Source organism: Euprymna scolopes, chromosome 23, assembly GCF_053919585.1.
Source record: "Euprymna scolopes isolate OS-2025 chromosome 23, ASM5391958v1, whole genome shotgun sequence".
Taxonomy (NCBI): Eukaryota; Metazoa; Mollusca; class Cephalopoda; order Sepiida; family Sepiolidae; genus Euprymna; species Euprymna scolopes.
The window spans coordinates 13,057,694-13,074,768 of NC_136504.1; the positions used below are offsets into that span (position 1 = coordinate 13,057,694).

The following is a 17,075-nucleotide window of genomic DNA, read 5'->3' on the forward strand; positions in this document are numbered from 1 at the left end:
CTTTTTTCTTTAATCTTTCTCTTTCTCTTTTCTCTTTCTCATCCTCTTTTCCCTTTTCTCTTTCTCTTTCTCTTTTCTCTTTCTCATCCTCTTTTCCCTTTTCTCTTTCTTTTTCTCTTTCTCATCCTCTTTTCTCATCCTCTTTTCTCATCCTATTTTCTCTTTTTCTTTTCTCTTTCTCTTTTCTCTTTCTCTTTCCTCTCTTCTCTTCATCTTTTCTCTTTTCTCTTTCTCTTTTCTCTTTCTCTTTTTTCTTTAATCTTTCTCTTTCTCTTTTCTCTTTCTCATCCTCTTTTCCCTTTTCTCTTTATTTTCTCCTTCTCATCCTCTTTTCTCTTTCTCTTTTCTCTTTCTCTTTTCTCTCTTCTCTTCATTTTTTCTCTTTCTCTTTTCTCTTTCTCTTTTTTCTTTAATCTTTCTCATTCTCTTTTCTCTTTCTCTTTTCTCTTTTCATCCTCTTTTCTCTTTCTCTTTTCTCTTTAATCTTTCTCATTCTCTTTAATCTTTCTCATCCTCTTTTCTTTTTCTCATCCTCTTTTCTCTTTCTCTTTTCTCTTTATTCTTTCTCTTTTCTCTTTCTTTTTCTCTTTTCTTTTCCTCTTTTCTCTTTCTCTTTCTCATCCTCTTTTCTCTTTTCTCTTTCTCTCGTCAACGTCTTCGTTGCTACTTCCTTTCGCCAGCATAATGAAGCACACCTATTCGCACGCAAGCACACAGAGAATAATGCAGACATTCAGCCACACACAGCAACGTTTACTTTCCTCTTTCTTTCTCATATCGCACACAAAAAATAAGTCTGTTTTCTCACTAAAAAAAAAACAAATGACATTCTCTTTTTCTTTCAATTCAATGAATAGTGTAGCAAAAACAAATGGAACTTTTTTTTCTTTCACAAATCAATGCCTCTCCCCTGTGTTATTTGGCCACATACTGACCAATCAGGGGGTGCGGCGCATTGATCCTTTCTCTCCCCTAAGGAAATCGGACAGCTTCCGGTTTGAAGGATAAAAACTCTTTCTTACTTATAAGCAGATCGGACCCTTTTTCTTCGCTCTCTCTCCACCTCTGTGTTATTTTATCTGGTATCGACGATTCCCACTGGGAATAACTACCGCGATAGCACCAGGTAGCCAGGGTTCAGCTTTTACCCAGGGATAATATCTACCTGTGAACATTCGCCTGAATAAACCTTTTCTTTGTTACGTTTATTGAAGTTGTTGTGTTCGTTGTATCAGAAGCTTGTGTTGAATTATTTATTTTCTTAGGTTGTGTCCCAAAAGCTCAAACCCTAAAATAGTCTAAATAACTTTCATATTGATAAGAAACTGTCTGCGAAGACACACTTTTTGAACACTGAAAAATGATTCGTTTTTACTTGTTACTTTTTTGTAAATAAACAAAGTTTATTGCACATATTTTATTTTTTTCCATTATTTATTTATTTGTTTCTGGTGGAAAAAGGATCTTATCAGACCTGAGTTCCACAAAACCGTATAATTTTGTTAATTTTTATTGTATACCTTTCAATAATGTCCTTTTTCTCATATTTTATTTCAATAAATCGCTTCACAATAGAAATACTGAAGAACAATAAAAGTGAACTCTAAATGTGTACGATTTTATTTCTAACTCATTTTGTTTTTGTTTTGTTTTTTGTAGGGAGAAAAGAATTTGCCAGACATCAGAGTAAGTTTCACATTCTTTACGTTTTTATTGAATTTAAAAATTTTACAACATTTTATTTTTATAAAATCAAAATATAAATACTGTTTTACCATAAAACTTTTTAAAATAATTTTTTTAAAATAATTCTTAAGTCTTTCACTGATTTTAACATATTCAGCATAAAAAAAGGTTCCCTTTATAAAAAATAAAACTACTTGATCAATTTACATGATTTTTGGAATGGTATTTTTATTTCGTCACAGATACATACATCATACGGATTTTTCTTTATTTTTGTTTTTTTAATATAGGGGAAATTCTTCACAAAGATTCACTATTTATTTATTTTTTTCAAATCATACTTTTCATATAGTTTGTTATTTATGTTTGTTGATATCATGTTAACCAATGGTAAACTATTTAGCACCTAAGCAAAACTTTCTCACATCATTCCAGAGTTAGGAAGAACTCTGCGGCCAAGAAGTTTCATCAATTATCGTTTCTTTTCCTGTTTTTACATTCAGATCTGAACTGATTCAGTACAGCTCGATTCGACAAGCTTCACTCAGTCTTCGGCAACTCTCAGACAATCGAGAAACACCAATTAACATTCGGAGTGGTTCCATGTCTTTAGCTCACCAGAAACGACGTCAGCGCCATGGTAGAGTGAGAGGGAACGCTCCCCATTCAGCACCTGGGACCCTACAAAGGTGAGTAGCCATCATTTGAAGATATCGTTCATCATTTGTGTATCGTTCATCTTTTTAGAAGATATTAAAATCATTTAGATTATGTGGATTATGTTTCAAAACATTTTGGCTGATGCAACCTCTGACCTTCTTCAGCTTTTCCAACTTCGGAACATATTAGTTGAATTATTTGGATTATTCGAATTGCTATTCTCATCTTGGATATTATTCTCACAACATTTCGGTTGATGTAAACTTTGACCTTATTTAAGTGCATTTTGTCGAACTCAGGAACATGATGGTACAACGGATATAAGTGCTCGTTAATAATTTCAAATTGACGAACTTGAAGATTCAATCCTCCGTAAAAAGCCATACTTAAAATACGATTATGAATTACTTAAGATTTCTACTCATGTAAGGGGGGGGGGTATTTTCTGTTGTGTGTATATCTCATTACGTTTGTCTTTTTGTCTGTATCTATGTATGTAATTGTGATACGTCTAGTGTCTATGTATGGTCATGTTCATAATGTTTTATTGTCTAGTTAGTACATGTGTTCATGTCTGGATAATCAAACTTTGGTATACCTTTTTTCTGCCTCTTGGCTTCGCTGCTCATAGTTGCAAAGGGAACTGCATGCACAAAATAACAAATCAGAGGCTTCTTTTGATTAATGCTTGGTTTATTCATTTTCAGTTTGGCGGTTTAACATTCTTTCTTATTGGCCGTTCTTAACTCGTTTTTTTCTCCGGCACATCTTTGCAACAATTTCAACGCATCTGCTCCATCCAAAATCGGAAACCAGACTGATTTGCATGCGAGAGAAAAGATATCTTCCTCTCTTTCTTTCATGCTCTTGCTCTTTCTTTCTGTCTTTCTTTCTACGTTCTCTTTCACACAAACCCGAATGACTTATTTCAGGCTGCTGTCGTTGGCCCCAACTACAGAGTTTAACATATCTCAGCAACTTAACCCTTGAACTCTTCTTGCACTAACCAACCTTCACAGCAAAATCACAATTTTCAACATCCCGGCGCAACCTGTGTTAGATTACATATCACTCAGTCATGACTGACAGGACAAGAGCCAGCTACCCCATGGATTAAATAAAAGGTTTTGTTCAAAATATCCAGATTTTCAAGTTTGACACAAATATTCTCTAGCAACAGGAGCACAGGAAGAGTGAAGGTTACATTGGCTGAAACATTGCAAAGATAAAACTCAAGATAAAAACAGTAGTTCAAATAATTCAAATAATTCTAATAATCAAACTTCTCAAAGTTTATCTCAATCCCTAAGAAACTATATGATAGTTCTAACTGAGCCCTTTCTTTAATTCACAAAGGTAGATTGTTCACATTCCGTCAGCCATGACCAGGTAGAGGTGTTAATTTTATTGCATTCTTAGTTATTACCACCAGTTTCTGAAAATTTCACTTCTAACATTAAACGATATCATAATCATGTATCATCTTTAGGAATCTAAACTTTTTGGCATCGCACAAATTGCATTGCTTGATGTCAGATTCTTAAGGCAGCATTTCATAATCTTTCATTTGTTACGTTTGTCACTGTGTGCATAGAGTTATTGTTTAAAACTCCCTTGAATCATTACATTTCTGAATTTTTTAGATGAAAATTGGTTATTCGTATTATTTGGATTCTTCAGACTACTGTTTTCATCTTGATTGTCATTTTCACAACATTTCGATGTAACCTCTGATGTTTTTAGGAAATGGCAAACGCATCAAATTATTTTTATTTTTATATAAATTCAGGTCTGTACCGATTTGATATAATGTTTCTGAATTTTGGAGATGAGGAGTGGTAATTTATACTATTTCGATTGTTTAAACTACTGTTCTCATCTTGGCTGTTATTCTCATAACGTTTCGGTCGATGTAACCTCTGACCTTCTTCAGGTGTATCTTCACAGTGGCTGATATTAATGAATAGTAGAAAAGAATGTTGTTGTTTTTTTTGTTTGTTTGTTTGTTTGTTTGTTTGTTTGTTTTGTTGTTAAGAATAAAATTAGTCGGGTTTGACATTTAGGGCGATTATTTCCATCAATTTGTAAAACTCAAAGTAAAATGCACATCAAAATATTGTATAGAGCAGTGGTTTCCAACTTTTTTGGGGGTTTGCATCTCAAGAAATTTCCCTCAAACTTCACACCCCCTAAAATGTATATTGTATTGGAGGAAATTTTTTCTGAATTCACAGTTAAATACATGGTTGGATCAAATCTATTCAGCCATGTATTTAAATGGCCAATTTATTAAAACACTTGAGCATAAAATGAAAGCAAGAAATAACGCACAAAAGAGTAACATATAATTAATACACTATTTTTTATCTAAACTTTTCTCGCCCTCCACCCTGGAATAAAGTCTCACACCCCCAGGGAGGGCAATCACTTCAGATTGGAAATCTCTGGTGTAGAGGGAAAACTCTTTTTGGTTGGGGAGGATGAAAGAGAGAGATAGGGAGAGAGAGAAGTTTTAAAACAAAAATATTACACATTCTTGTTTTTAATCGTTCTCTTTTTTTTTATACATGTAGGGTACCCAGACAACTTCGGGTACCCTACTAGTATCGATATAAACCTTTCTTTTATTTCTTACAAATCGTTTTTTATTTTATTCAAACATTCTCCAGATCAGTTCAAAATCAAATTATATAAATTATTTCATCAATTTTAGTTCCACAATAACCAAAGTTGTCGCCCATCATTTTATAATTTAATTATTTCAAGATAAAAAAAATGATATGGCATGTTTCAGAATATCAGATTGAATAAAGAACATAATGAAATCGAAATGTAATTTTAGGAATTTTTTATTTTGACTGACATTTTTTTTTCTTTTTACCCTTGTAGGCACCAGAAAGCTGAGAGAGATCCCAGCCCCCCACCCCCATACAATTACAGGTAATTATTCTACTGCTAAAGATAATATTTAAAGACTGCCTCTCTCTCCCACCTTCCCTCCCGCCCTCCCTCTATCTATCTCTCTCTATCTTTATCTTTCCCTTCTTCTTCAATATCATCCAGAATATAATGCAAAAAAATGTTATTTTTATTTTTTATCACTTTTTATCATTTTTAATCTCCAGAAAATTGTTTCTGTCATGTATCAATTTGCACAGTTTAATAAATTACAAATAAAAATAGAAAATAGTAATTTAAAATATAATTTTTTTAATAAAATGGAAAAAAGATTATTTAAACTTTCCTCTAATGTTCATTAAGTAAAAAATAAAAAATAGTAATTAAAAATTTTTTTTTTTAATAAAATGGTAAAAATATTTAAATTTTTCTGTAATATATAAAAAGAAAATGTTTAATGTATATAGAACAAACAAATAAAATTTTAGTTGTAAGCAAGACAACTCTTTTTGTATTCTTCAGTTAAAAATATGAGTTATTCCCCTTAGTGATTTCGATTTTTTTTCCGCTCCTAATCAAAAAATGTTTTTATATTATAATTTCTTAGTTGTCTAGATTTTATTTGAACCACGACAGCATTCCTCTGATAAATGTAGTTTGAAGGAAATATCCTAGAATTTTTACAAATTGTTTTTTTGTTTTGTTTTGTTTTTTGTCATACTCTTGTTCACTTCAAACAAGGCTTGAACGTAAGTTTTTTACAGAGGAATTACCACTTATCAAGGCCAAGAGGCCACTCGAGGATAAGAGTTAAAGCGTGCACAGTAGAAATTGGACAATATATTAATCGTTATTAATGGAAATTTAGTAAATTTGTTAACTTATATGGAACGGCTCATCAAAAACTTATTTACATTAGACTTGAAGACAACCATATTGTAGTCAGCTGGAAAGCAGAAGAGAGTTCCACAGGCGTGCAGTTCTAAGAAAGAAGCTTTGTTCATGGAATCTACGTTTAGGTTTAGGCACAGATAAAGAGCGGGGGAAATTAGTGATAGTGTTTTCTGCTAGACAGGTGTTTCTTGTAAAAGTTTGGCGAGGTGGGACCATAGATTGAAGCTCAGCCGAGCACTTGCCATGAAAATAACGATAAAGCAGAGACAAACTCGTAACATTTCTTCTGTTAGAAAGAGGTTGCAGGGAAGAGAAAAGGACATCCCCTACGAGGCTACAAAGTCTATTTTGAACTCTATCAAGGCAGGATAAGTCCTTTCTAGCAGCTCCTGCCCAGATGTGGCAATAGTATTCCATTCTTGGACGTACCTGGTTCTTATATAGATAGAGAATTGCATCAGCAGTAAGCTATCTACTGGATCGATACAAAGACCCCACCATTTTTCCAGCGGCCTTGGCAAAGGATTTAATGTATGTGTTCATCAAGTGGTTACTATTTGGGATCATGTTCACTCAGAGCCGAATCATGCCTTTTAGAGGCCCTAAGCATTTAAGACTTTGGTGCTCTGTGTAATTCAAAACACAATAAATCACAAAAGAACAATATCATCCATCGAAATGAATCAAAACTTAAGGAAGAAAACAACTTTTACTTACATTTGAAAGTTTTCTCCCGATTTATTTTTTTTTAACGATAAAGTTATTGCCCAAATCCTCAGAACTAATCTTATACAACACACTGGCTTGTATATTACATAATAAGTCACACAAAATTTTAGCCATTGAAATTAAACAAAACTGACCAGTTCAAATTATTTCATTAAACACTGAGGCACCATTGAAAATTCGGCTTTGAAATTTTTGTTGTGCTCCCCACTTCCTTTCCTTGGTGCCCTATTTGTGTGCTTATTTGGTTTAATGGTTAATCCAGCCCTGTGTTTACTGGGGACTATGTGAGGAGATGAGCAAGATGTTCGTTCACATTATGTTGCAATATTTTTCATTTAATCAGGGTATAATTAAAGAAAATTCAAAGGTTCTACTTATAAACACTTGCGATAGGAACTGACCAATTAAATAGTCATGTTCTGTTAGCAACCAATCAGAAACTGGAATTGCTCCATAAAAATATTTGATCTTTTACAATTCCCACACATAATTTCTTTCAGATCTTTGCTTTTAGTTTGCAAAATGTTACAGTCCGAGACTTATACAGAATAGCTACCCACCAAAAATTCTTTTTCATCTCCAAGACTTAAACAGATTAGCTATCCATCGGAAACTCTTCTGAAATTAAACATGGCTTTCAATTCAAAACCTTTTTCATTTAAACTTCTACATCTTAGTACAGTCAGGGAAGCAGGAAACAGGAAGGGAATTTCAAAGTCTAGTGGTCCAAGCGAAGAAGCTATTGGCACAGAAGGCTTTCCAGCATCTACAGAACTCTACAGTGAAGGAGTGGGATCTTGCTGCTAGATGGGTCTGTTGGGTTATGTACCTTGAGGGAGCACAAGTGCAATGAGTTCATCAGAACACATTCAAGTACTTGTAAAACATGCACAGAAATGCAACATTGTGGTGATGCGACAGGGTTTGGAGCTTGATCGATAGTACAGGACCTGTTAGATTTGGGACTTTGTATAAGAGAGAAAAACTAATGTTAAATGTTATAAAATTAATAATATTGTAATTCTAACAAATATTTTACTAACATAATCTTATGTTTTTAGTGATACACATGCTTGTGTGAATATTTCTAAGAAGCCGTCCAACACATGCCAGCAGGGATGCGACATCTTCACTTTTTAGAGGAATTACTTTTTCTTTAAATTCAGAAACGGTCAAATTTCCACTTAAATCTTTATTTTTTTTTTTACTAACTTTTCAGTATGAAACAAAACTTTCCCCACCCCAACCCCTCCAAAACATTTTCTTACCATATTTATTATACTAAATTTGAGTCAATCAATATTGTTTCCCATAAGTTTTTTTCCCTATTGGTTTTAATCACATAAAATATATGATAAAATATTCATCATGTATTTATTTCAATGCATCTACTCACTGCGCCTTCAGGGCCTGTGGTGCAGTGGATACAGACGTTGAATCTCTACGGTTCCAGGTGAGCATTGTTTGAAGATAGTGGTTTTAATCCTACCAAAAGCAGACCGGATTAGTTGGCCGAAACATGGTGGTACAACAACTATGAAGATGAAGATAACAGTTTGCAAATAAATAAAATACACAAATTACTCATCTCTAAGGATTCCAATAAAAAAATATTATAAAATATTCATCAGTTTTGGAATTGAGTTATGTTTGAAAAACTTTGACTTTAATTGTTCTAATTAACAGTAATTTGCAATTAACATCACGTGACCCATCTTTTACTAACTTTCTATCATTTCCAGCTTTTTTTGTAAGTTGTTTACCACCCCCCACCCCCAATTATTAGTTTATATGCCCCCCCATCTCTTCCTCTCTCTCAAAGGTAATGAAGAAAGAATTGGAACAGTTCATTACAAATCGAAGGAAATATCACCAGATGTACTAATGCTATTTAACCTGTAGCAGGAGAAAAAGTGAGAAAAATGCACAGATAAGAAAAAGCTAATTTAGGATTTTGTCTTTTTATTTAATTTATTTTTTTCACTAGCTTTGCAAACTCGCTTTTTCCAACAATTTACCTAAAGCTCAATGGATGACCCAGCAGGTCAAGATTTTTAATAAATAAAGCCATTAAAAATTAAAAAGAATCTTATGATTAGTGGCTGTTGGAAAGGAAGCAGGTTTTTCTTCTTCATCGGTTCTTTTTTATTAATGTGCAGGTTGAAGGGGTATCATCTACACTGGTAGGACTCCCATGCAGGTAGCTGACTAGTTGCGTGCATAGAAATATTCGTGTAGTTTTATTTGAAGCAAAAGTTTTATCCAACGCTTTTTTGTGATCAATACTGTGTTGCAAACCATGGTTAACAGCCCGAGCTCAATTAAGTCAATCAATTTCTTTTTATTATAGAAATCGGACCAGACAAGCCATGAAGTCACTTAATGTATGCTAAGAAAAAAAATACTACTTCAAGATCTAAAGAAGCCAATAATAAGTGTTAGATGAACAGATTTTGACCCAGAAAACAACAATTTTCATCCCTTTGTCAGAAACATTGCTCATCAAATGTAAGGATTAAAGGACACAATTAAAGAAGTGAGAGTTACGAGGCTGCGAAAAGTAAACCCAGGGTTTAGTTTCTACTCTTCTCAGCAACTCACACCTGCCAAGTCTAAAGTTTACATCAAACATCTGTATGCATTTTATGGAGATTCACCTGACTAGAACATATCCCATGTACACCCTCTGCGTAGACTGTCAGTTATTCCAGAACTGCAAATTGGGTATTTGCAGCTAACCTCCATACCTGAAAGCTGTTTCCCTATCCACCACCTAGGGACCTGGTGGATGGGAGATAGTCGCTGCATACGATAAGGTAATAAGCATTAGTTATAGTGTCATATAATAGGTCAACCATAGACAGAGTGGCAGTTGTGGCTAATGCAATATAGAGAATTAGAAATTGAAGCTCATTGGTTTTAGATTAGAAGTTATTAGCACACGCAGATTGTTTATAAAAAGTGTTATAACAAAATTAAAGAGACAGGTCGAACAAGCAGAACAGCCATTGACAAGGCGTAATATAGATCAACATGTCACAGAACGTTTTGTGGAATGCGATTTTGGAGGAGTCTGTTTCGGAGAGTCAGAAAGAGCAGATTAGAAAAAGTCTGTCTCTGATTCCCTGAGAAAATGGATCGAAAGAGTTCCCGTGGAGGTGCCAAGATAGAAATAACTGTCGGCTAAAACTATAGCAAAATAGAGACGCCCACTCATCCTCTTTCTAAGGGTAAGCAACAATAATGCGACTTCAACCATGCAAAACCATTGTGACTGAATAAAATCTATTTGTCTAGAAAGAAATGAGACTTGCATCTGTTGCTGTGCATTGAGAACTTTTGTTCCAGATAAAATTAATGTCAGGACACAAACCACTCGAGGACGTGGCCAATGGTCACGAGAGCAGGATATAAAATGGTAAGTTTGGTTTCATTTTTATAAACCCCCAAAAATGGTTTATGTGCCATAATTGTGAACATTGATGCAGTGCGACAATAGTGCATAATTGATCGATGCACAATCATAAACTTATTTGAACTTAATTGATAAAATGTCTGTTGCTTTTCAACTTACAGAATTGATTTCTTTTGCAGTGTCCATGATGGCACATGGTCAGAGGTTCCTTTAGAATTGGAACTTGCAGAAAACGGTGCCATTGGAATAAGTGACCCTGAAGCTTCAAGCATTGGAAATTATCAGGAACATCGGCCAACAAGAAAGAAACATGGAGGAAGAACCATGAAAACTGAAGCTCTTTGACCACAAATACCAAAAATGTTTTTTTTTATTTGTTCTTTTTTTTATATATTTCTACAGAAATTTTAAGACTTTTTTTCTCAAGATATCTTATCGGTGCTTTATTTAACAGCCCATTATCCATGTATTAAAAATGATTTTCAGAAATTAAACATTCATAAAATTGTTTTTATTATTTTTTTACATTATTTTCCCAAAGATCTACAGCAGATGTGCTTACAGTTATATCGCATAGGATTAGCAAATCTCTCGACGGTGGCAATCTTTCTAGGGCAATTGCTCTTGACATATCTAAAGCCTTTGATAGGGTATGGCATAAAGGTTTACTTCATAAGATCGCTAGCTATGGTATAGCTGGAAAAGTCTTCTCAATTATTAAATCATTTCTTTCTGATAGGTTCATAAGAGTAGTAGTTGAGGGGCAAAAATCAGAAGCTCACAGTATTAATGCCGGTGTCCCTCAGGGATCCATCCTGGGCCCAACTCTTTTCCTGATCTATATTAATGATCTTCCAAATCATATCCTTACATCATTTGTAGACATTTATGCTGACGACACTACCATTTATGGTACCACATCTAAGACAGTAAACGACCAAGTTCTCTCCAATTCTCTCTCCTCTGATCTTGAGCACGTAGTACAATGGGGAAAGGAGTGGCTGGTTACTTTTAATGCATCTAAAACCAAGCTTCTCTCTTTACATCATCAACATTCTAATCCACATTTGTCATCAATTGAAATGAATGGCTCTCGTCTTCAGGAGGCCTCAAGTTTTGACAAGCTTCTGGGCTTGACCATTACTCCTGATCTTAAATGGAACACGTATATCAAATCTGTTGCCAAGGCCGCTGGAAAAATGGTGGGATCTTTCTATCGATCCAGTAGATATCTCACTGCTGATGCTATTCTCTATCTATATAAGAGCCAGGTACGTCCAAGGATGGAATACTGTTGCCACATCTGGGCAGGAGCTGCTAGAAAGGACTTGTCCTGCCTTGATAGAGTTCAAAATAGACTTCGTAGCCTCGTAGGAGATGTCCTTTTCTCCTCCTTGCAACCTCTATCTCACAGAAGAGATGTTGCGAGTTTGTCTCTGATGTATCGTTATTTTCATGGAAAGTGTTCAACTGAGCTTCAATCTATGGTCCCCCCTCGCCAAACTTTCACAAGAAACACTCGTCTAGCTGTAAACACTATCAATAATTTCCCCCACTCTTTATCTGTGCCTAAACCTAAACGTAGATTCCATGAACAAAGCTTCTTTCTTAGAACTGCACGCCTGTGGAATTGTCTTCCGTTTTCCTGCTTTCCGGCTGACTACAATATGGTTGTGTTCAAGTCTAAAGTAAATAAGTTCTTGATGGGCCGTTCCATATAGGTTATTAAATTTGCCAAATTTTCATTACTAATGATTACTATATTGACCAATTTCTACTGTACACTCTTTAACCCTTATCCTTGAGTGGCCTCTGGGCCTTGATAATGTGGTGATGCCTTTGTAAAAAAAAAAAAAAAAAAAAAAAAATGGGAAAAATGAGGATTGGTTTGGTTGTTTTGTTTTACAGCATATCAACTCTTTTTGAGTTATTTAATGCTGAATTTAATAATTTTGGAAATAATTTTTATATCTTCAAATATTTTTTATACTTTTTAGCTTGATTTTTAATACTTTTTAGCTTGATTTTAGATGAAAATTATTGTTTGTTTTTTTTTCTTACTTTACAGAGCATGATTGAGTTTGGCAAAGTTAAAGGAAAAATAATAACATCAATTTTTGGTGTATTTAAGGTCAGAAATCCAGCCTGATCTGGTAGCACCAGGGAAGAATGAAATGTGAGGTGAGAAGGAAAGAGTGAGTGTATATTATGACATCACAATGTATTCTTATTTTGTGAAATCCTTTGACTTTGTAATCTTTGTCATTGTCCAATTATGTTAAGAAAGTATCTATTTAACTAGTTGTACTTACCCAACATTGTTTCATGCTATGCCTGCATTGGTGGAATGAATCGGTCAAAAACAACAACAGCAAGGCCTTTCTAGCAGACTGTGAACTTCCTCAAAAAGAGTGGGTAACATTCAACTGGGCCTGCGTGAACGTTGCCAAAATATAGAGCAACCTGCACAAGTGGAGCTATGTACAGGATGCTCAGTGTCCCAACATGCAGACTATCACACACATCATCACAGACTATCTCCTCAATGAGGCAAGCTCCGATGTAGACCTGAGGGATGCCTCGGACTCTGCTTGATGATGGATCTCAAGATTCTTTTTTTACAAAGGAGTTACCACTTATCAAGGCCCAGAGGTCACTCGAGGATAAGGGTTAATGAGTGTACAGTAGCAATGGAAAAATATTGTAGTAATCATTAGTAGTGGGTAAATTGGATTACTTAAGGGGACAGCTCATCAAGAACTTGTTTACATTGGACTTGAAGACAACCATATTGTAGTCTGTACCGTTTTCCTGCTTTCCAACTGAGTTTTTTTTTGTTTTTTTGTTTTACATGGGGATCACCACTTATCAAGGCCCGAAGGCCACTCAGGGATAAGGGTTATTGCATGTACAGTAATCAATGAGATAGTATTGTAGTAATCATTAGTATTGGGGTTTTTGATAGAGTGTCTTACTTAAGAGGGCGGTTTTTCAGGAGTTTGTTTATGTTGGATTTGAAGACGTCCAAGTTGTAGTCAGGTGGGAAACAGGCAAGCGGCAAAGAGTTCCACTGGTGTGCAGTTCTAAGAAAGAAGCTTTGCTCATAGAATCTACGTTTGGATTTAGGCACAGATAAAGAGTGGGGAAAATTATTGACAGTAGTTTCAGCCAAACGGGTGTTTCTCATGAAAGATTGGCGAGGGGGGGGGACGAGGGATTGGAGCTCAGACGAGCACCTGCCATGGAAATAACGATAAAACAAGGACAGGCTTGCAACGTCTCTTCTGTGGGAGAGAGGTTGCAGGGTAGAGAAAAGGGCATCCCCCACTAAACCACAAAGTCTATTTTGTACTCTGTCAAGGCAGGATAGGCTGTTTTTAGCAGCTCCTGCCCAGATGTGGCAGCAGTACTCCATCCGTGGACATACTTGGCTTTTATAAAGATAGACTTAAATCATTCGTTGACATCTATGCTGATGACACAACCATCTATGGCAACACATCAAAGGCTGTAAATGACAAAGCTCTCTCTGATTCTCTCTCCTCTGATCTCGAGCGCGTGGTTCAATGGGGGAAGATGTGGCTGGTTACATTTAATGCATCTAAAACCAAACTCCTATCTTTACATCATCAACGCTCTGATCCCCATCTGGCATCAATTGAAATGGATGGCTCTTGTCTAGGAGAAGCACCATGTTTTGACAAGCTTCTGGGTTTGACCTTTACTCCTGATCTAAAATGGAACACGTACATCAAGTCTGTTGCCAAGGTCGCTGGAAAGATGGTGGGATCCTTCTACCGCTCCAGAAGATATCTCACTACTAATGCAATTCTCTATCTATATAAAAGCCAAGTACGTCCAAGGATGGAATACTGCTGCCATATCTGGGCAGGAGCTGCTAAAAACAGCCTATCCTGCCTTGACAGAGTACAAAATAGACTTTGTGGCTTAGTGGGGGATGCCCTTTTCTCTACCCTGCAACCTCTCTCCCACAGAAGAGACGTTGAAAAGCCTATCCTAGTTTTATCGTTATTTCCATGGCAGGTGCTCGTCTGAACTCCAATCTCTGGTCCCCCCTCGCCAATCTTTCACGAAAAACACCCGTCTAGCTGAATCCATTGTGAAAAATTTCCCCCATCTTTATCTGTGCCTAAATCCAAACGTAGATTCCATGAACAAAGCTTCTTTCTTAGAACTGCACGCCTGTGGAACTCTGTTCCGCTTGCCTGTTTCCCACCTGACTACAATTTGGATGTGTTCAAGTCCAACGTTAACAAATTCCTAATGAACCGCCCCCTTAAGTAAACACTTCATCAAATCACCACACTAACGTACTGTACTTGCAATAACCCTTATCCCTGAGTGGCTTCCGGGCCTTGATAAGTTGTGACCTCCGTGTAAAAAAAAAATTTAAAAAATATCTCTCCCATACACAATGTAGTATAAGAGATTAAATGAATACTGCCAATGAAAATAATCTGATTAAATGAGCAATAAATCTGTTGCTCAAAATTCTACCACTCCAAAAAGTACCTCACTTCTGATTCAATCCTGTGTAAGAGTCAGATTCGTCCTGAGAGAGACGTCATACATGGGGAGAAATCTGTCATCACTAATTTGTCCTCGTTGCAGAAGACTAAGCAGAGGGCTGCACCCTTGCCTTCTTTTGGGGGTGATGACTCCAAGTGCTTACACTGTATTGATTGGCCTTTGGTCTCTAGCTTATAGAGATAGACCCAGGTTTCATCCTGTGTAATAAGTCTTTTTGGAAAAATTTGCCTCATCTTCATGACATTTTATTTCCTAATTCATTGTCAAGCACTCAACATGTTTCTGCTTCTGGAAAAAATGTGTCAGCAACCTGGGAATCCATGGAGCAGGCATCTTATGCAGATGGTCATCTATAATATAAATCTCACCTATCTTTAAATGTATGCATGTATGTTTGTATGTCTGCCTAAAACTTTCGACAGAGGCAACGAATTTTTATGAGATTGGTATCATTTTGAAGCTTGACCCTTCGGACGACAAATATCGAAAATTAGCTGAAAACATTAATTCTTTCACCCTCAACTGGGCACTTTTCTACAAGAAAGGGTCGCTTTTTTCGCCAATATTTTCGAAAGTCATTGCCTCTTTTCAATTGACTAGGCTTAATTTAAACCTTCGCAACTTCCAGTTTGGCAATGGACGCAACGGCAAAAATGTCACTTTTTCTCATGTTCTTTTCCTGCTTCACGGTATGGGTTCAAGCTTGCCTACCTACAACCACTGTTTTTTTTTTTTGTTTTATTTTGCTCAACACACACCTCCAAACACCATGTCAATGCTGGGCACCTAGGCTAGTAAATAATAATTCCCACAGACCGTGTATTAATCTTGACCTCTTGAATCTTTCAAAATGGCAGCCTGAACTTTGCAAATATATGACTCATCAATGGCAGAAAGGGGTCAACCAGGTCTGGGAGTTGTTTCCACAGATTCCAAGCATATTTGAATTCACAATGCAAGCGTTTTACAAGGTCATATGATAAGGCATCATTACCAGTTGTTTTGTTTTTTTGTTGTTTTTTTTTGTTTTTTCATTTCATCAAAATTCTGTTATTTGTCCTTTCAAATACAAAAACCAAATCATGTGCGACACTCAGCATGCTCCATTTCACATCTGACTCAATTCAAACATCTGTAAATCAGGGACCACAATTAGTTCAGAACTAATTTGCCACATAACCCATAGAGATATAAATCATTTCACATGCAAAAATTTCAGTTAGATTAGACAACTGAAAGTGGTTCAAGGGTATTACTTATTGAACGCTACTCATAGTTTGGTTTCACATTATTTATAAAACGTTTTTTTTTTTTTGTAAGTATATTACATTCTTTATTTAAATGTATCTTGTAGTGGCAGGAAATGTTTACGTACGTTGTTATGTGTATCTGTTTGCCAAGCGACTTTATGCTAAGCATCAGCAGCAGCTAACATGAAGTATTAGCATTGCTTGTAAACAAGATGACATTTTTTTCATGCCGCCTTAATTATCATTTGGGAACTATCATCATCATAATCATCATCATCATCTTCAGTTTAATGTCTGTTTTGTTTCTGAAAGGGGGTCTGCATGTGTAAGTTTGAAGCAAGAGTTGCGCAATCACCAACTACATGATTCCAATGGCAAGAAGTCCAGGATTTTGTTTATATATATATACTAGTTGGACACCTGGCATTGCCAGGTCACACAATATGCTTAAACATATTTTAATTTATGCAGATTGCGTATGTATTATTTAGAATCAATCCTCTATTGAATATTATATATTACGAGGAATAATTTGCCTTGGGGACTAGTTCGCAAAAAAAAAATTTTTTTATTAAAAAATAATAATGATAATGTCGTTCACCAAATTCTGTCTGCATATGTTTGCAATATCATATCAGCTGATATTTCAGCTTGACGATGAATGCCCTGGAAAAATCACTTCTGATTGATGTTTAGTTTTAAAATATGCAAAAGAAGAAATGATTTGCAGAGATTTTAAATGGTACATCTTCTTTAATCGTAAATTGAACTCATAAATAAGAAAAAAATTTAAATAAAATGGTGAGGTACACTCGGGCTTGAACAGGCGATCATTCGATCTGTAGTCGAATGCTCTACCACTGAGCTATATCTCCAGATGGCAATAAATCTGTTTTTTTAAGAAGAAATGATTTACTGAGATTTTATTGTCTCCCTTGGCAGTGTAACATAAAATATTCTCCTGTAAAAATTCTTCTTTTTTTATCCGTAAG

The 17,075-nt window shown here is 35.5% G+C and overlaps 1 protein-coding gene across 4 annotated transcripts in view; it reads left to right on the forward strand.

Annotated features, from left to right (window-relative positions):
* LOC145245760 (uncharacterized) overlaps window positions 1-10,792 on the forward strand; it is a 66,008-nt gene extending 55,216 nt beyond the window's left edge. For 3 of the 4 annotated variants that reach the window (XM_080107363.1, XM_080107365.1, XM_080107364.1), the window contains exons 3-6: window positions 1,660-1,686; window positions 2,190-2,375; window positions 5,236-5,286; window positions 10,462-10,792. In XM_080107363.1, the coding sequence (XP_079963489.1) occupies window positions 1,660-1,686; window positions 2,190-2,375; window positions 5,236-5,286; window positions 10,462-10,627 (430 nt within the window). In that variant the 3' untranslated portion in view covers window positions 10,628-10,792. The remainder of the gene's footprint in view (window positions 1-1,659; window positions 1,687-2,189; window positions 2,376-5,235; window positions 5,287-10,461) is intronic. The other variant, XM_080107366.1, reaches the window with a different exon arrangement.
* The last annotated feature ends 6,283 nt before the right edge of the window (window positions 10,793-17,075 follow it).